At 36.9% G+C, this 21,207-nt stretch overlaps 4 protein-coding genes across 4 annotated transcripts; 2 read left to right on the top strand and 2 right to left on the bottom strand.

The window, feature by feature from the left end:
- Window positions 1-566: 566 nt before the first annotated feature.
- Galphas (G protein alpha s subunit) lies at window positions 567-15,462 on the top strand. The gene is made up of 10 exons (XM_014347856.2): window positions 567-887; window positions 1,738-1,810; window positions 2,021-2,075; window positions 2,328-2,447; window positions 5,167-5,264; window positions 9,499-9,553; window positions 9,642-9,715; window positions 9,803-9,982; window positions 10,096-10,300; window positions 10,419-15,462. Exons 1-10 carry the CDS (start codon window positions 749-751, stop codon window positions 10,563-10,565), a joined length of 1,146 nt encoding a protein of 381 aa, XP_014203342.1. The 5' UTR covers window positions 567-748; the 3' UTR covers window positions 10,566-15,462.
- A 216-nt stretch (window positions 15,463-15,678) lies between these two features.
- On the bottom strand, window positions 15,679-19,149 carry Ddx1 (ATP-dependent RNA helicase Ddx1). Its single transcript, XM_014364547.2, has 12 exons — window positions 18,950-19,149; window positions 18,785-18,836; window positions 18,516-18,706; window positions 18,232-18,431; window positions 17,683-18,156; window positions 17,420-17,589; window positions 17,199-17,361; window positions 16,948-17,128; window positions 16,560-16,853; window positions 16,262-16,479; window positions 16,049-16,169; window positions 15,679-15,967 (listed from the first exon to the last, which is right to left on the bottom strand). Exons 1-12 carry the CDS (start codon window positions 18,963-18,965, stop codon window positions 15,855-15,857), a joined length of 2,193 nt encoding a protein of 730 aa, XP_014220033.2. The 5' UTR covers window positions 18,966-19,149; the 3' UTR covers window positions 15,679-15,854.
- Window positions 19,150-19,307: 158 nt separating this feature from the next.
- On the top strand, window positions 19,308-20,090 carry LOC106647959 (U6 snRNA-associated Sm-like protein LSm6). The gene is made up of 3 exons (XM_014364550.3): window positions 19,308-19,421; window positions 19,563-19,653; window positions 19,768-20,090. Exons 2-3 carry the CDS (start codon window positions 19,563-19,565, stop codon window positions 19,917-19,919), a joined length of 243 nt encoding a protein of 80 aa, XP_014220036.1. The 5' UTR covers window positions 19,308-19,421; the 3' UTR covers window positions 19,920-20,090.
- Window positions 19,971-20,986, bottom strand: LOC106647958 (TIMELESS-interacting protein). Its single transcript, XM_014364549.3, has one exon. It carries the CDS (start codon window positions 20,798-20,800, stop codon window positions 20,132-20,134), a length of 669 nt encoding a protein of 222 aa, XP_014220035.2. The 5' UTR covers window positions 20,801-20,986; the 3' UTR covers window positions 19,971-20,131.
- Between the last annotated feature and the right edge of the window lie 221 nt (window positions 20,987-21,207).

Genomic DNA, 21,207 nt, shown 5'->3' with positions numbered 1-21,207 from the left:
CGACGTCTCGGCCCTCGCGTCGTCTGCTTTGCCGGCCGCTGGCCCCGGGCACTTTACACACGGTCCCTCAAAGCTCATAATTAACATGTATCACGGAAAGTGGCTCGCGACCGAAGAATAATAATAATAATAAGTGCGTGGGTGTAATAGAATAAGTTTATGTATACACCCATGGATTGCCCAGGTGTGTATGTTTGAGTGTGTTTGGGTGGGTGGCTGAGTGAATTTGTGCATGTGTGCTGTGGCTGTGATGCTTATTCCCAATATTCTCAAGCTCCGTTGAACAATTTCTGTATCCGCTCGCAGGTAGTGCCCCTGTATATGCGGGTTATTGTCGTGTCACGCGACTCTGTGAGTGATGTTGTTGTTGTTTGTGTGCCCAGGAGTAGATTAATTCTGTGAGGCGGCACGACGAAGACGACGACGACGACGACGACGAGAGGCAGAAGAAGACGGAGGAGGAAGCGGCTTGGGCCCAGCCTCGCGCCAGTGCAGCTTGAAGACGAGCGAGGAACGCGAAAGGGTGGAAGGAGGAGGAGGCGGTGGTGGGGGTGGGGCTGGGAGGCCGAGGAGGCAGCCGCAGCAGCCACCGTCGCATCTGGCGCCGCCGCCGCAGCCGGCTGGTGAGGAGGCGCAGCCGGGCGCCGCTGCCGCCGCCGTCGTCACCGCTGCCACCGCCACCGCCACCACCGTGCAGGAGGAGGGTGGAGGAGGCGCAGGGGAAGGACTCGCGTGCCTCTCCTGTGTCATGGGGTGCTTCGGCAGTCAGAGCAGCAAGGCCGGCCAGGATGACAGTAAGAACCAGAAGAGGCGTTCCGACGCTATCACTCGCCAGCTCCAGAAGGACAAGCAGGTCTACAGGGCGACCCACAGACTCCTTCTGCTCGGTGAGCTCCTTTTTTGCCCACACGTTTGTCTTTTAATCCTTTTCAAGGACCCTTACACAGCCGTTCACGATCTTTTTTCCCTTATTCCTTTCTCACCTTATGTGACCTAGTATTTTGTAATAGGTACTTAATCAACCAAGTTTTTTTCCATCGTTTGCAACATCATTGCGGTGGCAGCTGGTTGCAATCGTGGGCAAATTGAAACGAGTGTGTGACGTATCTTTTTTTTTTTTTTTTTTTTTTTTTTTTGTTTATGCCGCCTAGCCTGCTATACATGGCAAGCTTGGGAAACTCCAAATGTTTTGTTTGACATTGTGCTGCAATGGTATTTTATTTCACTTCTGCGATGAAATTTACCTGAATTTTGCCTGGTTATTACATCAATGAAAATCTTGAGTAATCAAACAAACTTGATTGCTATTATTATTTTTAAATTTAATGTATGATTGTATATTAATTAATTTGAAATTTAGAAAGTATGTAATTTGTCCATCAAATGCAATCAAATTTGTAATTTTGTTTCAATTAAAATAGTCTTTCTTTCAAATTTATCTCATCTGACTGACATAAGAGAGTAAATTTGAAAAATTATACAATTATTTCAAATTACTTTAAATTTCTGAAACCCATATCAACAAAAGTATTAAAAATATTTCCTATTTTTAGTTTCAAGTCCCAATTCTTCTTAATCCCCAAAGTGCTTATAGCCACCATACAAAAGTACATCGAAATTTTTTTCTTTAAATAAATAATTAAACATTTTTCAACCGCAAGTTTTCAAGTCAGATTGTTAAAATCGATTATTTGTTTTTTTTTTGTTTTTTTTTTGTTTTTTTTTTTTTCCTCGTAGGTGCGGGTGAATCCGGCAAAAGTACAATTGTCAAACAGATGAGAATACTGCACGTGAATGGATTCAGTGAACCGTAAGTTTTTCTCGCTTCCTCCATTCCAATAAAACTAACAATACTTGTTTTCATTCCATTTATTTGACAATAAAAAATAAATCGTAAATTTTTTTTTTTTTATATTTAAAAATCTTAACATTTAAGCGAATTGAAAAATTACAGCCTTTTAACTTTTGTACAAGAAATATATTTTTTAACGTAATTATAAAGAATGCATCGTTTTTTCAGGGAAAAACGACAAAAAATTGAAGATATTAAGAAAAACATCAGGGACGCTATTGTGGTAAGATAAATTTCATGAAACATAAATTTCATTACAGTCGCGTTAAGCTGGAGAATAGTGTGCGTATGAAAATATGTCAATATTTGACGTTCGCAATTTAGTCAAGATAAATACTCAGAGTCTTGGACTAGCAAAAAATTTTAATTAATGGAAGATGAAAAATAACGTGTTTTGCGACAGCGTCTTAGCTTCTGACTCACATTCTTATACAAGGGGCACAGCTTATAGTGATCAACGATTGATTGCTTTCAGACGATAACCGGCGCAATGAGCACGTTAACGCCACCCGTGACGTTAGAGGATCCTGCAAATCAGAGCAGAGTCGACTACATCCTTGACGTCTCGTCTTCCCCAGATTTCGATTATCCTCCAGTGAGTACATTTTTTTCTGTACTTGTGCTCTTGGCCATTATGCTTTTCTTATCACTTTTTTGCTATCTGCCTTTTATTTTTAACACACTCCTTATAATTGATTTACCGTAATTTGGAATAATAACTTTCACAAGTTTCAATCTGATAAAAATTCAAACGCTCCATAACACATATCAGAGTAATCACTGCTGGAGGAACAAAATGCATGTGCGATATCTAGTTACGATTTTTTTTTTTTTCTTTCATTAGTTTTTATGCATCTCTTTTATTTATTATTACTCTTATCTTTCTGTATATTTTTAAATTGAAACAACCTTTTCTTTGATAGTGATAATATTATCGCGTCAAGTTAAAAGCGATAAAATACGATATTATCCAAAGTATTGTCGTAATAATGAAAATAACAAATTTTTGGTCATTACTTATAGCCAGAATGTGCTAGTGGCCGCTCATACGAGAGGATCGATTAGTAAATACTATGCTTTTGCCTTTATATGTTATGATGATAAAGAAAAATTAACTCAAGTGTGAGCATGATGGTATTATCAAAGATAAATAAAATACCTATCAATCAACTACTGCATAATCGTTGCTGCCTCGAATAAATACAAAGCATGAACTTATACATGTACCGTAACTTGATGAGCAATGATTGTAGAGTATTTCTTATCGATTATCTCGTAGGATTTGCAAAGAAAATATCATCATACATGGCTATTGAGGAAAATAAAAATAAACGTCTTGTTAATCTCGAGACGAGCCTGTATACCTATACCGATGAGTTGAGAACCGTCGTGCTCGTAATCAGGTCTTTTATAATGTTTTCACAACAAGTAGCAGCTCCAGTTTTTGCTCAACTGCACGATCCGCTTGTCTTACCTATATGTACTCGCTCCCTGTACGTTCCAATTGTTGTCAATGATTTCATCATTAACATCGATAACTGCGCCCAATGAAACGTAAATACTTTGTAAAGTAAAAAAAATCCCGTGTTATTAAAAACGAGCGGCCACCGAGCAAGATATGAAGAATGACAACGAGATATTGACGTTGCATGAGAGGCGATATTCGAGTTGCGCGCATGTATTTTTGAGTAAAGTGTAGTGCAGCAGTAATAGGGATCGGAATGAGATCGAGTGTATGGAGGATAATGAAAATGCCAAAGGCGCTTCTATTCGGGGAACGAACGAACGTAACTCGGCTCGATCGATTCCCATTCCCCCATTAATCGTTTATTCCATTTTGATCAATCAACGTTGGCAATTGAAAAACAAAGCGAATCGAAGCTTGTACGCCATCCGCTTATTAATCGGCGTAATAAAACGAATCTCCGGAGGCTACCAGGCTCAATTCGATCGACCGAATCTTTCTCTCTTTTTCTCTCCCAAGCTGCTGTTGCGTTGTTTCATCTTCCTCCATGTGTACAGAAAATACACCATCTTTTCTCACCTATTATGCTCAACAATCTTTTCAACTCGTTCGCGCACATATACACGTAAAAGATACCAAGTATACACACATTCCTTGCTTTTGTTTGATTTCTGTATTCTTTTTTTTCTTTTTTTTTTCTTTTTTTTACGCGCCGTTTAATCTAATCGTAATCCAATTGCGGCTAATAGCTTCTCGCACTAATAATTAAACACGTATACCCAACTACAGACATGTCGCATTATCTTCCGAGCCATGTCGTTTCGGGAAATTCGAAGGTCTCATCGTCTGTCAATTTCATTCTTCACATGCAGGTGAACCTACATACGTGTACAGGGCGCATCATTTCAAGCATTACGCAATCAGATCTGATGGATTTATCGAGGTGCGCGTCGTGCACATGTGCACGTGTTTGTATATTATATGCCTACGCTACGAATAAAATAATACTTAATCCACGCGCCAACTTACGTACAAACATTGTTCACACGCGTATGATGGGTATTGGTGTCGATTATTTTTCTCTCGGCTAGACAACGTTATCCATTTTTGTCGAAACAGTCGAAGAAAAACAAGGTACACCACCTGTACCTATACACATTTACGTTTCGAATTTTTTGGTACTTATCTACCCCATCGTATCATGTATATATGAATTTCATTTTCGTACATAGGTACTTAAGTGTAAAAATAAACGTTTCACTTATATTGGACTTTTGGTCTGCTGCTGCTGCACCTCCATGAAAATAACTCGTGACATCTGACACTCGACGCTCGTTGTGGTTTCGTCATTTGAAGGTTCGCGTTTGCCAAAATATCACGGTTTAGGTATATCGAAAATATCGACATCACCGACGGCTATTTATCGCATATATATATATATATATATATATAATCGTGCATATTTTGACGCGTAATTAGAACCCCTCACATACATGCACGTATACACCTGTGTATACGTATAGTCTTAATAAGCGTTATTGATTTTTATTGCTTTCCACGGATAACGAAGGTATTGACCAAATGTATCTGTAAAAAATCAATTTTTCCAAAATTACGTAAGACCGTAATATAATAATATGCGCCATGCAGGAAGATGATGAGGATGACGAATAGTCCCTTGTACAAGGCACATGTCAGAGGCCGACAGAAAGTACAGTTAATTTATCATGTAACGCTTTTACACATGTTACTTGCTGTATACACTCATACCTCTGTGTTCACGTAAGGTATTCGCAGTACGCAAGTATTGAACGTTGACTAAATTTTTCGATATAATGTATGCTTGCAGGAGTTTTACGAAATCGTCGAAACCCTCTGGAAGGATCGAGGCGTGCAGCAGAGCTTCGAAAGGAGTCACGAGTATCAGCTAATCGACTGCGCCAAATAGTAAGTTGAGCTTTCGTTTGATTATTCTCACTTGCACGTCTACGCAATATACATCGTCCCTTCCAAAATGTATCTGCTTTATTGTTTGGATTTAAAATCGCCACAGTTTTCTCTTCAATGATTCAAGGATTTATATAACCGATGATATAAACGCCAGCAGCATTTATGTATAGTGATGAAACTAATCATAATGTACAAAACACATGGCTCGAAAGACGCCGCAACGATTGTCGCGAGTTCGACGTACCGATTAATTAATCAAAAGAAGAAAAAAAGCTACGAAGATTAAGGAAAAGTAGTGCAATTAACGTCACTCGGCGCTGCAATTTCGTAATTTTCCGCGATCTTCAAATCAGCCGAGCTGCGAAATGGTTGGACTGTCGGGACCTTTTGATTAAATTTGTAACAGCTTACCTCGTCTTCTCCCAACTGTTCGCCGTCGGGTTTTGACGTTCACCGCGCGTAAAATAACGCAATAATAGCTTCTTAATCAAATAGGTCGACGACCTACTGCCGCGCGGGAGATTATTCCTTTGACCAACGAGAACGAAAGCTACCCACCGCTGAAACGGCGCTTGGTTTATAATTATAATTATTATTATTAATATATACATAAAGTACGACTGCGACGGGCAAGCGCATTGAGACACATGCACCTTATATGGCCGAGGCGCACTCAAGAAGCGAGCGAAGGTTGATCCGTTTAATTGATCAATGGCAGCCGATTGGTCGGCGACTACACACGGGCCCCTTGCAACGAGACTCGCGCGCGGTTGTAACTCAAGCTTCGTACAGTTACACGTCGTCCCCTTGTTAGACTGCTCGTTGTCGCTAAAGGACGCAGCAGTTCTTTCTCCCAGTGTATAGCTGTAACGCGCTCTATTTATCTGCTGCTTCTGCTACTGCTGCTCATTGAAATTCTCACACACGATACTACCGGCGACGCTAATCGCTCGCGGATGCGACCATTGCGCTAGTTATGTTACAGCATCGTTATCCTAGCCGAGTCTCGCTATCCCGTTTGGTTTCCCCCCCCCCCTCCTCTGATTTTTCGAATTTTCTTCGCTGTAAGCAGCAGCCCAAGGGAAACACGCGAGCTCGCTATTTTCCTTTGATGCCGCAAAACGCTAGTGCGCGTCCCGAGATATAAATAGAGCTGTTATATTTTAAGAAAAGCCGAGAGAGAGAGAGAGAGGCTTATACAGATACAACGTGTGGAGAGGGAGACTCCCTCTTTCTCTCTCTCCTCCTCTTTGTGTGTTGACGCGAGATATACAGGTTGCCGCGGAAACGCTCGCTTGTGGTCCGAGCATCTCTCGCTGGGCTTCCACGATGATACACATATACCTGATGTATAGGCCTCCTCTTGCGCCTGCAACGCTCTTTTTCTTACTCCCCCCCCCTCTGCCCTTTTCTCCTAGATAATGTTTTTTTTTTCCCAATTCTTTCCCTCGCGTAATCGAACGGCTGATCCACTTACGAAATCGTGCAGTGTATCTTGGTCCCTTTCTGTCGATTGAAAGATCCAATTGCGTGGGACATCAATGATTCAGTTTGAGAAAATATATGCAAACTCGGAGCGTACTTGCATTGGGAGAAAAGAAAAACAAGCAAAAACTCTTGGCGTTTATCGAATTTTTTTTTATAAAGTACATCATCACTTTTCACAATCAAAAGTCTTGTAAATACCTTAATAATTTACGAGCGAATTTAGTGCGTTTCTGTCCCGCATGTGTGTTCACGTGGGTGAAAATAATACACACGGAGCAGTTGTTTTGAAAAGCTCGGTGGGATCGTTCGAATTGAAAAAAACCTATGTAGGTGGACTTCGTATTGGACATTGGCTTCGCGAGTATCGTAAACCCGATTTTACTTCCAAACGCAACAACATGTCGTTATCCATTGTACATTCACGTGGACGTATTCTGTACCCGCTCGTGATCTTTTACTGCAATAATTTAATCATAAAGCTTTTGGGGAAAAAAAAAAAAAAAAAAAAAAAAAAGGTGATTCGTATTCGCTGGAGCTTTCAAGCGCATAATATATCGGAAGCCAACAGGTTGCCCCAAGACCATTTCTCAGAGATAAAATAATCGGTGAATCGTGAAAATCGGCAAAGTGCAGTTATGTACATAATATATAACTTATATACCTAGTAGTAGGGCAAAGGAGCGCAGGAAAAGAAAGCACTCGAGGGCTACATATAACACACGGGAGCTTTCGTACCTCATACACAACATACCTATATACGTACACATAGTATAGCTATCGATTGCCGACCAGTTATATATATACATATAGCGGCGTGTTGAGTTTTAGTCGAGAGAGGAACTCGTTCAGTCTGGATGCTGCTGGATATCTCTTTGACTAGATGCTTTTAATTTTTATCGAACGGACGAACAGTGTAGGTATGCTATGGGCGTAAGAGTTGGCCCAGCAAGCCGTGCAAGCTGCGATGGGAAGAGCGGATGCCGGGTGTCGGTTGTAAAGCCTGTCTGGTACATATGTTGCGCTGACCCATTTGCCTAGTTCTCACTGGTATATGATATTGCATGTACATACAACTGTACACACAGGCATCGATTACTATATTGGTATATATGCATGTGTACACCCCATATATATACCCCCGTTGGTTTAATACCTCTAAATGTGCCTTCAACTAACTAACTAACTGATTAACCAACCAACACCCTTATAGTCGTGTATAAAGACAGACAACGGGCGTGCCTGTATAAATATACGGTATGAGTATAAAATATATAATATACTCCTGTCAATCAGCTCTTTTATTAAAAGCCCCGTCGATAGATTTTCGCGCTTCAGTTGGCCCTTCGCTTTTTCTCTCTGCAACAGCAGCAGCATAGCTTTTATATATACGGTATACATAATATATATACCTAACTCTAAGAGAGCGAGCGTCCTCCCTCTTATATATATACACGGCTCATCCCATATCTCTCGCTTCCTCCTCCTCCTCCTCCTCCTCCTCCTCGTCGTGGACGTCCCAACAACCCCTTCTCGCCTGTATTTTCCATATACCTATGTATTATGTATACCTTTCTCTCTCTCTCTCTCTCTCTCTCAATATCTCGCCTTCTCTCAACATGCAGTGTACTTGCTTGCTTGCTTACTTACCACACGCTCCTCTCCATCCTCTTTACTTACCGCTATATATGCAAGGGGGTCGAGTGTCCTCCCCCTCCCCTCCTTCCCGCGGACTCTCTATCACATGTAATACAAGCATAGGAAGGTAATACCTAAGATGTATTACTCATGTAATATATGTTATATTACATAATTATTATACCTACAACTTACACACATTGTAGTATAGCTTCTCCTCGTTCGCGCTAAATTCAGATTTGGAGACATACCTATACACTTATTTCACACCCGCCCTCCACGACAGTTTATCCCCCTCCTTTTCCATGGTACCAGCTCGTCTTTTCCTATGAGATTTTCATTTATTTTTTGCTTGCTCGAGGGCGCACACATACATTATGAGATACATCCCCATCTCTATAGGTATTTGTTATTCTAATCACTGCAGCAGGTGATCGATGCGTGCCGTTTGTAAATTTTGGAGTTAACTCCAATCGTGGACCCACCCTTCCCTGTCCCATCATCCCTCTGTAAGATAATAATACGTTAATATAATGGTGGGATGACCTTTTGGGTCTTTAGTTGAAATAATAATAATAACAATAATAATAATAATACTGTACGTAGGAGGTGAATGTGCTTGCAAGCTTCGAGTGATCTAGCTGGCTTTGGGCTATCTTTTTTATATCGTATTATCGCTACGCGTTGTATTATGCGATCGATACCACCCTGCCAACCTTCCCTCCTCGCACTCTTTCTCTCATCATCTATTTCAGTCCTCCCTCTCTTTCTCTCTCTCTCGTTGTGCGCCCCTATACATACATACATATATGTATATCCTTTCCCACTTCTTTTCGTGGTCTCCTCCTCCTGTGTTATTTTTCCTGCGTCTGACGCTTTTCGAGGGAAAAACCAAACAGTTTGACAGCCAATAATTTACTTATCTGTATTTACATATAAGTTATGCATCCCTCGATTGTCCCCCACCCCTTTTTTTTCCTGTTTCGAGAATTATGCATATTTATTGTACGAATAATGGCTCATTTAGTCGTGTCGAATTCATTATTACGCTTCATCCGATTGTATCAATTATCGTCTAAGCGTTCGTTGTGTTTGCTTTTTGTTTCAGTTTCCTAGATAAAGTAGCCATCGTCAAGCAAACCGATTACACGCCCACGGAACAGGTAAGCGTCTTACTTTTCATCGTACCTGTAAAAAGAAATACTTTTTTTTTTTTTTTCAAATCACTTGAGTCACGTCTTTTTTTTTCAGGACATACTTCGGTGTCGTGTTTTAACTTCCGGTATCTTCGAAACACGATTTCAAGTTGACAAAGTTAACTTTCAGTAAGTTTGTGTAGGATTGCCTAGCAATTTTTACTCTTTGAATCTTGTGTTTCTAAAAAAAAATGATGCCCTGATTCTTTAAAACAGCATGTTCGACGTGGGAGGACAGAGAGACGAGAGAAGAAAATGGATACAGTGCTTCAACGATGTAACGGCGATTATCTTCGTAACGGCGTGCAGTAGTTACAACATGGTGCTTCGGGAGGACCCCACGAAACTCAGACTCCGGGAGAGTCTCGACTTGTTTAAAAGCATTTGGAACAATCGGTATTGCTTACTGTTCTCTATTTAATAATTTTTTTTTTTTTTTTTTTTTTTTTTTCAACTTTTCTCTGTCCTATTTTAGTATGCTAAGCGATTGTTGAACTTGGAATTTTCAGATGGCTCCGCACAATATCAGTAATATTGTTCCTCAACAAGCAAGATTTGCTTGCGGAAAAGGTGAAGGCAGGCAAGCACAAATTAGAAGACTACTTTCCCGAATTCTCCAGGTACCAAACGCCAGCCGAGCCCGGGGTGGTGGCAGATCCTTCCGAAGCACCCGATGTCATTCGGGCAAAGTACTTCATTAGAGATGAATTTCTTGTAAGAACCTCTTTGACATTTACGCAACTCGATGACGTTTTTTAAAATTTTTTTTTCCTTCTTGCCAAACTTACCAACTGCTGTAATTTTATTTATTTATTTTTTTGTTTTTCTTTAGCGTATAAGCACGGCGAGCGGGGATGGCAAACACTATTGCTACCCGCACTTTACGTGCGCCGTCGACACGGAAAATATCAAGCGAGTGTTCAATGATTGTCGGGACATAATTCAGCGAATGCATTTGCGCCAGTACGAGCTCTTATGACTTGGTTTATGCTTGGCTCGCAGCTCGACTTTCGCCAATGCTAGCACAGCTCGCGGTGAATCGCGCCATGCCGAAGCCGCCGCCGCCGATGCTGTAGCTGCGGCTCGAGGCTCCTCACCTCCGGTCTTCAGGGAGTTCGGATCAACTAGAGTGCTCCGTCGAATGGGATAGTGATTCCTATATAGGAGTACATGAAGAATAAATATAGTAGCGGCAGCGGCAACAGCAACAGCAGCAGTTGAATGCAGTTGAATGATAAGGAGATGAAAAGGGAGGAACGCAATTTTTTGAAGCAAACGTACTTTAACCCTATGTACTAGCCATGCTCACGTACACCTAATAAACCAACTCACATGAGCGATGCGCTAACGCAGAGACACTTTAAATTCAGCAAGAGTAAACACAAAACAAGCCACACTCTCGTAGCTTCTCCATCAGGTTGACAAATTTTGGCAAAGAGTAGAAGATAAATTGAATTTCGTGTGAGACAGCCGGATGGAACAAGTTTATAAAGAGTAATTTGCAGCCACAAGGGCAAGATCATACCAATATATATTTTTTTTTTTTTCATTATTATTATTATCATTAAGAATCGTTATTCGTCGAGAAAAAAAACTTTTGCATTATGTCATGATTCAGAGAAATGCTGTCTGAGCACTTGAGAGTAATACTAGAGATTCGTGAATAAAAAAAATTATATGAAGTGTCGTACACCGGTCCCAATTAATCAAAAACTTTTCCTCCTTTTGATCCTAATACTCCTCTTTGGTTACCAAAAGCCTGGCTTGTCATCACTGTCTGGCTTTAAATATTTTTTTTTTATTGATAACGCATGGAACTTTTGTACAATGAGTACGTACGTGCTCGCATACGTACTTGTGTGCTTCTTCATTCCCTGAGATTGAGACATTATTAATACGTTATTCCATCACCTTACCTTCCCTCATTATATCTATTACTTGAATTTTTTAAATCTATTGGTTTGAACTACTATTGTTACGTTAATATTACTATTGTTTTTGTTTATTAGTTTCGTTTCTTTATTTAATTTTGTTAGACATGCAAATGAAAACAATTTTCTATCATTATGCCTACCAACCAGTCAGCCAGCCTCTAAGTTGAACTAAAACCATAAAATTGCTTCTCCTTTGCACTTGTTTTCCTCTCGACAGCTTTTAACCCCATCCCTTTTTTAATAACAGAGCAGCGCCACGCGTACAATTTTTGTACAGTTGTGTAATCATTTGTCCGCGTACATGTATTTGAATCTCTTGAGTTTAAATTTATTATTACAAACACTTTGACCCTGTTTGTAAAAATTTCAGCTACGTCTTTTTATGAGAAGAGTATTTTGTGAGATTTTACAGTATTTTGAAGAGCGTTTTAATTGTATAACAAGTACATATATGTATCTAGCGCGTGCGCCCGTCTTGATTCTGTTGCATTACAAGCATTTTTGTCGAATCCATCCAGTGCTATATATTTTATAAATTTAATTTCGTTGAACAATTTGAATCGATAAGAAACGGTATCGATAATCAGAACTTATCAATAGTTGTATTGTTAATATTATTAATACTATTATTATTACAAAAGTAGTAAACTTTATTAACCAACTACATTAACCAAAAGTGTCAATACGAGATAATTTTAATGATTCATATGTAAAATTATATAGCGACTGTGACAATCGATTGTATTATGTGTATGAGATATAACAGAGATATATTAGTTGTTTTAAACTTATTATTATGATTGCAAAAAAAATTTCTTATAATTATTGTTAATATTATTATTATTATTTACATTATTATTATTATTACTATTATTATTATTACTACTATCATTATTATTGTAATGATGCGAATGCTCAATATATTTATTTTATTACAAAAACTTTGCAACAACCATTACATTAGATTATGTGTTGTGTCTTTTTTATTTTTTATTAACCAAGTTATTATACTTTCAAACTACCAAAAAGTTACCTGTCTGTTACACCTACCAAAATGAGTATAAAATACTCAAATTATTTATTGATTTAATATTTCTACACATTTCTATGATAGCTGAAAACTTTAGACTTGAATAAAAAAGTAAAAGCTGATTTATTGTGTCAAAATATGTACAATTTTATTGATAGTCTCTAATATAACGTCAATGAAATTTTTTAACTGTGTCGATATCGTTTTTTATCAAACTTTTAACATTTGTTAGAACTAAAAAAATATTCAGCATTGAGTAGATTGGTTTTATCAAGCTTATCCAAAGAAGAATCAAAATGAGTGTATACGTGTTAGCATCAACAATCAATGGCTTGTTGAAATGAAATGCTTTTTAATTTAATCGACTCAAAGAGATGATAATATGGTTTTTGTTACGATTTTTCAAAATACACATTGAAGAAATATTAGTAGTATGAATAATCATTTATTACTAAGTGTCAAGTAAAAAATTCAGTTAAATAAAATTGAATTTATGGTAGATTTCTTATCTCATAAAATAAAGTGAAGCGTGTCTTAATGTTGACATTTGAATTGCGTGGAAAAGAATCAAATGTCAATCATTGACACGCTCGATGCATCTGAAACTTTAACTATTACGTAAATTGCTCTTCTTTTTATTATTGGATAAGAAAAGTATATAAATGTGCAGCAAGACTGTTTTAAATGTTTAGAAAATTTCTCAAAAAATATAGAATGAAATCACATAAACGTCGCGCAATTTTTATTTATTTCTTAAAAATAATTTTCGTACATGTAACACACTGCTTATCTATACTTGAAGATGATTTTTATTTTTAATACTGCGTTTAACTCTTAGTGTCAAATATTTATATGATAAAAAGAAAATAATTATAAACTGAGAGTGAACTGGAAAATTAAGTAAAGGACAAATCTTTATAAATAAATAACGATTAAATAGAAGAAATATTATTAATTATTTCATGGATTTTATTTGTTATTGCGTGTTTAGATGAAAAAAAAAAAAAAAAAAGAAAGAAAACGTATCTTAAACTATCACGTTTATAGCTGACGTATCGCGAATCGGCAGAAATCAAACAAAAAATGCAAAACTGTGAAACTCGAAATAAAATATAGGTATGTCAAATTGCTTATATAGATAATAAAAAAAATATGTATGTGTATGTATATACATACAAGTACCTATTATGTACGTATATACACATATCAAGATGATTAAAATTGAGTAACTCAGATGATATGAAAATAAAAATACAAATGAGAGGAGTGATGAGAAAGCACTGGCTGTTGTCATCGTTGTCATACTACCGTCGTTTTAACATAATATATATGTTTCGCGCGATGTATATGTATGTAGTTACATACGTGCACGAATATAAATTACGTATACGGTGAACATAAGAAACTCGAAAAGTTAAATTTTTCGAGTTCAAAACCGAAATATACTTATAGAGAAAGTGAGCAAAAGAAAATTTTTTTATCGGTGCCATTTTCATGCGTGTAAGTAACGCGACAAGAGAAACGTGTATACAAACAAAGAAAATCACATTATATGAATAAAAAAAAAAAAAAAAAATGAATACTATAAGAGTAATCAGTGAAAAATAATCGCGTTTCTAATTTCAATAAAATAAAAGCAGCAAAGAATTAGTCAAACAATAAAAATGCGAAAGAGAAGCAAATTTGTGAAACAAAACAAAAATGTTTCAATCTCATTCTGTGATGATTTTGAGGGAAAAACAAATACCAGGAAAACGCTTTGAAGATTAGTTTCATCCAAATGATGGTTGTTTAGAGCTTAAATAATCCATTAAATTTTTCTTTAAAAAAAAAAATATATATATATTTTCATGTACCGCTACGCACATGTATTTATATTAATATCATAATACCTTATTTTCAAGATTTTTAATATTTTCTTTTCGGTATTGAAATATGATGTTCACATGTTTTTTATGTATAACAACTTGGAACATGAAAATGTGATTGCGTTAAGGGGGTAAATTATATTATTGATTGTATACGGTACTTAGGCGCGTGTAATGGTTTCAAATCGATCACCTGAGAAAATAAAGGGTTAATTTTTAGAAATCGACGAAAATTTGGACATTCACGAACAAAAAGAAACTTTGTTGCTTGTATCAAATTATCGCATTGGATGATGCAGTTAAATTTCATAGCCCATAATTTGTAAATAAAAGATGACGTATGTACCGTATATAGCTACAAAGAAGAAAAAGGAATTTAAAACGCCAATTTTGCACATTTCATTGATTGGCTCAATTATTATTGCTTCGATTTATACTTGCTTACTAATTGTTTACTTTAAAATAATTTAAACCTAATAAAGCTCTACTTTTTGTTATTGACTGAAAAAACTTAACTTTAGAAGACACGTACATGTCGGATCTGTAGATGCACGATTTTGGACATGAGTTTGTTTATTTAACAACAATACGACAGATTGTTTCTATAAAAACAAGTCTAACTGGAGTGTTCGTGTGTGAATGAGAAAAAAAAAGGAAAGTCAATACAAATAAATATACTGAGTAAATCGTTTGTAAAGCGCTTTCTGATACCAAACAGAGAAGGAAAGTTTTCTGGAGCAAGCAAGTATTGCGTGGGTTCATATGGAATCAGTATTCCTTGTTTTTAAATTCTAAACCACTGCAGTATTTTTTTGTCTGAATTTTTCACCTCTCCGTTGAAACCATAAATACGTTTATGACTGCGTCAACATCCATTTTCCTTCCTTTCTTCCTTTTCTTTCAGCCGAATAAAATAAGTGCATCTGAATGTTGATTCGAAAGTTGGTGCGCGCATATTTATGTTGTGTACACTAACGATATAAATGCTCTCAGTGATTGAAGAACGAAAATTCCTTGAATAAAAAAAAACAATATCATCATTTATACACGGAATTGTTGAAATTAATATTTTTTTATTTTTCCTTTGACGTTAACTCTAAATTATGTGTGCATAAATTACACACGAACTCATCTTTAAGCGTATTTTTGACCTGGATTTATTTATCATTAATTTATGATTGCTTACTTTTTTTAATACTGAAAGAGGAATTGCCTCTTTCCTTAATACAAGTTAAAATTTTTTTTTTTAAATCCACCAACATTTTTATTTTAAAAGTATATAGTTCGTGATTGTATGAAAAAATTGTTCATAATGAACACTTTACATCAATATTATTAAAAAATTTATTCAAAAATTTAAAGTACAGAAAAATCAGTGTTTTCAATTATAAGCTTATATTAGTCTTTAATTATTCAGTTAATATTCGAAACATACATTAATGGACAGTTTGATGTCTACGCAAATATATAAGTTGTGCCTGTGACTCAAGATTTGTCAAATCTGCAACCACTGGACTCATTTCTTGCACGTGATCCTCGTAAGTTGAACCTTTAATAAGGAAAAAAAAAAAAATTATTCGTTTTTGATTACTTGGAAACCAGAATAAAATTACTTTTAGCAGATACGTACCCATGCCAATACGTTTTTCACCATAAACGACTTTTCCATCAAAGTCATTCATTGGTACTTTAATATCTTTTTCTACTTGTTGTATAGTTATATTTAAGTGGTCTTCAATATCAGCAAGTAGCTATAAAAAGAGAATTAAAAGAGTATTTCAGTAAAAGAAGCCAGATTAATGTTAAAAAGATAATAATGGCTACAGTAAAAACGGTTATTCACCCTTGGTTCATTGTACCAAATACAGCAGCCTCCTTGTTCAGTGAGATTAGTATTATTACAGTTGCGACCACGGGAGGAGCACCACTCTCCGTGATACCAAACTTTTTCCGGAACACTAGATACTAAAGATATGGCCAGACCCATTCTTTCGGCTCTACCAACTCTTCCGATGCGGTGCACGTAGTTTGACTTTTCATCAGGAAGAGTCATATTAATCACTATTGAAAAGCATTCATGAATTAATTATTTGTCACTATAGATGCACAACTATTGAATATTAAGACGATAAAATAATTACTGAAAGGAAGGCCTGTAATATCAATTCCTCTTGCTGCTACGTCAGTGCAAATTAAAAATCTCACTTCCTCGCGCTTGAATTTCTCTAAATTATTCTTGCGCTCATGAGGCTTCCGATCTCCATGCAAACATACACAAGTCAATTCCCGGTCGCCAATAGATTTTAAGTAACGTTCCAAATTGTCACAATCAAGTTTCGTTCGACAAAAAATTAAAGCTCGGTCCATTTTGTGCTCCTTTATAGCGCGGAGACAGTATTCACCCTTTAATATTTTAACCGCCTCGGAAAGAGCCTCTGAAAACAATCAAGGACAGGTACATAAAAGCTATGAATATGATAAATAAACCACAAGAGAGGATTTCAATAATTTAAATCAACTATTCCGTACCAGCAGATTTTCCTCTAGTGTTATCTCTGGCGTGAAGTCCATCAGTTTGTATATGCTTTCTTAAATTTTGCCACGAGTCATCCTTCTCAGGATCAACCATGACAACAATGTGATGTACCGTTTCTGGAACAGCATCTTCGCCTTTCAAATCGACCCATGTTGGGAAGTGCATCAAACGTTCCTAATAAAGTCATAAACATTTAAACTATTGATTTATGAAACAGTTATTTCAGTAGTAAATAAGCACTTACGGCCATTCTTTTCACATCAAAGTCATGCAAAGTAGCTGAGCACACGATCATTTGTAATCTGTTTCCATCATTCGTAATTTTAGGCATTTGCTTATGTAATTTTTCAATAAGTTCCCCATAACTTTGCTTTAACAATCCATCTGCTTCATCCAGCACGAAGAATCTGGATATAAAAAAACATATGTAATAATTCAAAAAATAACGGTTTTTTTTTTACTCACCTGCACTGATGAAGCAGCATAGACCCATCTTGTATCAAGGCTTCAAGTCTTCCTGGAGTTCCAACAACAATATCTACTCCATGATTCAAGACAGTGATTTGGTCTTTAATACTTTGACCTCCAACTAATAGTAGTTCTCGAAGTTCTGGATCTTTGATGTATTTTTTGAACTAAAAGTAATTATGGTCAAGCATTTTCAATAATTAACATTTAAGTATACCTACAAACTAAAACAGTAAATTTACACAAAGGGATGGACTTACTTTTTGAATTTGATTATAAGTTTGCTCGGCAAGTTCACGAGATGGCTCGATCACAATAGCTTGAGGAGCATTGTTTACTGGTTTTTTACTAGTAGGTGCTGCTTGAGTTTGACTAGAATTAGCGGGATTGGGTTTAATACAATCCTTGGGTGCTGCAGAAACAGCAATGTATCCAGCTGGTGGCGGATACTTGAATGGTTGAGCTCCAAAATTAAAAGACATTTCTGCTTTTTTAATAACCACAGCAGGGAAAAATATTTGCGATTTTTGCTGAGGATTTAGATAAAATGCAGTGCCTAAATCTACTCCATTTTTTAAATATTTAATTTCTCCTTTATCCAAGTCAAGTAGACAGCCAATAACATCGTTCATTCCAAAGGCTTCACCATAATTATCAAACTGTTTGGCGTTTGATTTTTTTCCAGTTCCTCCATACCCCCAACCAAACTTGTCAGTTCCTAGATCCAACGAGGCCTAAATTCAATAATAAACATACGCTATAATTTTCATATATTTCTTGACTTATCTATCAATCTTTTAATATTTTACTTGAAAAGTAGACCATCCAACTCGGCATAATCCCTCTTCTGTAACAATTGATTCAAAGTAATATTTTCCATTTCCTTGGATTCCTTTGTTAGCACGACATCCATGCCATTCTTTTACTTCTCTACTTTGACAACGAAGACCGTCTGGAGTAATAGCTAAAGCGCTTCCTCTATCAAACAAACTTAAGGACCAAGTTGAAGCTATTGCACAATGAAGTAAAAAATATTTAGAACATACGCTTACTTTTTTTAAAGTTGGGTGAAAATGAATCATATCATACGTACATGACGGAGAGGATTGCTTGATTGCTTTTGAACCTTTGCCAGACTCTATGTCTTTTAGAGTTTCCCACACAATTTGCAAAATTGGAATGCAGAAAGCACCAGTTTTTCCACTGCCGGTCTCGGCAGCCATCAAAACATCACCACCACCCAAAATCAATGGAATCGCTTCAGCTTGGACATCAGTTGGAAGCCTGGCGAGTAATTATTAAGATTTTTAATACAAAGTATGATTAAAAAAAAACAGTTTTAACCTCTATCATGCAACTTACGTCCACTCCATTTCATCAAGGGCCTTGGAAATTTCTGGCAGAACCCCCATTTCTGGATAAGAGACAATTGTTAAGAGCGATACATTATTTAATGATATGATTATTTGAATGACATTTTTACAAACTAAATGAATCAAAATATCAATAAAACGAATGAAAGTATACCTTCAAAGGCAGCCATGGTTCTGGTTTTACAGCTTCAAGGAAGAAGCGCTATTATAAAGAGAGTGCTCTCCTATCCAACCAAATATATAGAATATTAAGAGAACCAAATTAGATTATTAATCTGTTAAACAACCCTGCATCCAAGTAAACGCAAAGAGTACAATCTGATACGATCAATGAATGATACAGCTTATCCGGTCTACTCCGAAAACCGGCTTATCAGTATCACACTGTTTTATCTTGCGGTTATATTATGGGAGAGTAGGTAGTGCAGCGTTTTGCATTACCGACGCTTAATAAAAAAGATGACAGGTAGCAGAAATCAAGAAATGCCGTATACTCAAACAAAAAACTATCATCAAAAACTTGTTGTTTATAGAGATAATTGAGTGTACCCGCAAAAAACGAATAAAATTGTTTCGTTTTAGAGAATTAGTAACACTATTTAGGTACATTGTAATACGTTATCAAGGTGTGTATCTTCAATCACTTTATAACTTGGTAGATTTTTATTTACATTAAACACACTTGGCCGATAACCTTACCTCATAAACGAAATAAATTGATAACATAACAATTGATTACATTAAATGCAATTAAATTTATTTTACAGATGAGTCGCAAAGAGGCTTTATCGCAATTTATTCAACAAATTCACGGACGACCTGTGGTGGTCAAGCTCAACAATGGTGTGGATTATAGAGGTGATTGTTGATTTATTATCAGAATGAGTTGCTGTATTTACTTGCACGTGTTTTAAATATTTTGTAGTACTTAAGCTACAAGTACAAGTAATTAAAATACGAATAAATTTTTAGGGGTCCTAGCTTGTTTGGATGGCTACATGAATATAGCCCTTGAACAGACCGAGGAATACGTTAATGGTCAATTGAAGAATAAGTATGGTGATGCATTCATAAGAGGGAACAATGTGCTGTACATAAGTACGCAAAAGAGGAGAACAAACTAGATTATGTTCTTATTACTTTTATAATCAATATTAAAAAGATGAGACGTTGCATATGTGGTATAAAAAATGTAAGTTTATTCTTTAGATGTAATAATTTTTTGTACATTTTATGCTAAGTATGTAAAATAAACATCTTTTCTAGACTAATGAAAATTACACAACTGTATTTTTGTAAACTATCAATAAAATTTTACTCTAAATCGCACCCACTGTTAAAATTCTGTTGGTCTCTCTACAGCCTCAGCCAGCAGCCTTTCAAAATTTTCATTAGCAATTCTGTCTCGTAGCTCCCGATCCCTTTCTGCAGCAGCTGCAGCTTCAGCTTCAGCTTCGGCTGTATCATCTTCTTCTTCGTTTTCGACGATAATACCATTGGCGTCGTCTTCAGCGACAGGATCATAGTCATCACCAATCATTCCAAGTCTGTACTTTTTCAGGTGAGTATGGAGGTCTTTTTTGTGACCTAAGCTCTCGCACTTGGCCAAGAAATCGTCAAACTCGAGCTTGGGAAAAAGCCTGAAGGCCCAATACTCGAGTTTCTTCATGAGTCGGGAAAGATCCTCACTTTCGTGCCCCTTGCCATGGAACTCGAATCCTTGGTAAAGCTTCTCCAGTGTATGCACGCCCTTTCGACTCTTCAGCCTCTCAGTGTTTAGAACCACGAGCTTTCTGACGACACGCTTTTTCGGATCTACCTTCTGGGCCGTGGTATTGGCCTCATCGTCGTCATCCTCCGGCGCTTTAACCTCTTCCATCGAAACATCTGCATCTTCATCCTGCTGCATGACCTCGTTATCGTTGTTTTCGTGTTGGCGGACAATGTCATCAACACCAACATCGTCATCTTCGGCAGCAGACATTGGGGCATCGGATTCTGACATTGTTGTGATGGTTTATGTATAATGTTGTACACTAGCTTGAATGAAACACTCTGGTAGGTAAGTACCAAGTATACCTGTTACTGACTCTGTTGTTATGATATGAGATGTAAAATGTGGAATTCTTCCCGCCAATAAGTAACTATATTAAGTTGTCACGTTGTCAGCTGCCAACATGAGGTGTTTCACTCGAACAATCTTAATCTATTCAAATCCATCGTCTTCGTTGGATTCCTCGTCGTCGACGTCGTCATCACTCACCTCTTCTTGCTTTGCAGATTCTGAATTAATACGATTCAAAAACGAAACCAGCAACTTCTTGTTCAGTCGATCAGTTTGGGTGATTTGCGTGTCTTCCTTATCTTGCGTACCTTCCCCTGTTGTTGATGGCCAGCTTCCAGGCATTTTGA

This window comes from Copidosoma floridanum, unplaced genomic scaffold (assembly GCF_036245765.1).
Source record: "Copidosoma floridanum isolate Cflo_tuat_1 unplaced genomic scaffold, Cflo_Japanese_pri ptg000001l, whole genome shotgun sequence".
Classification (NCBI taxonomy): Eukaryota; Metazoa; Arthropoda; class Insecta; order Hymenoptera; family Encyrtidae; genus Copidosoma; species Copidosoma floridanum.
This window is presented reverse-complemented; position numbering and strand designations above follow the sequence as displayed.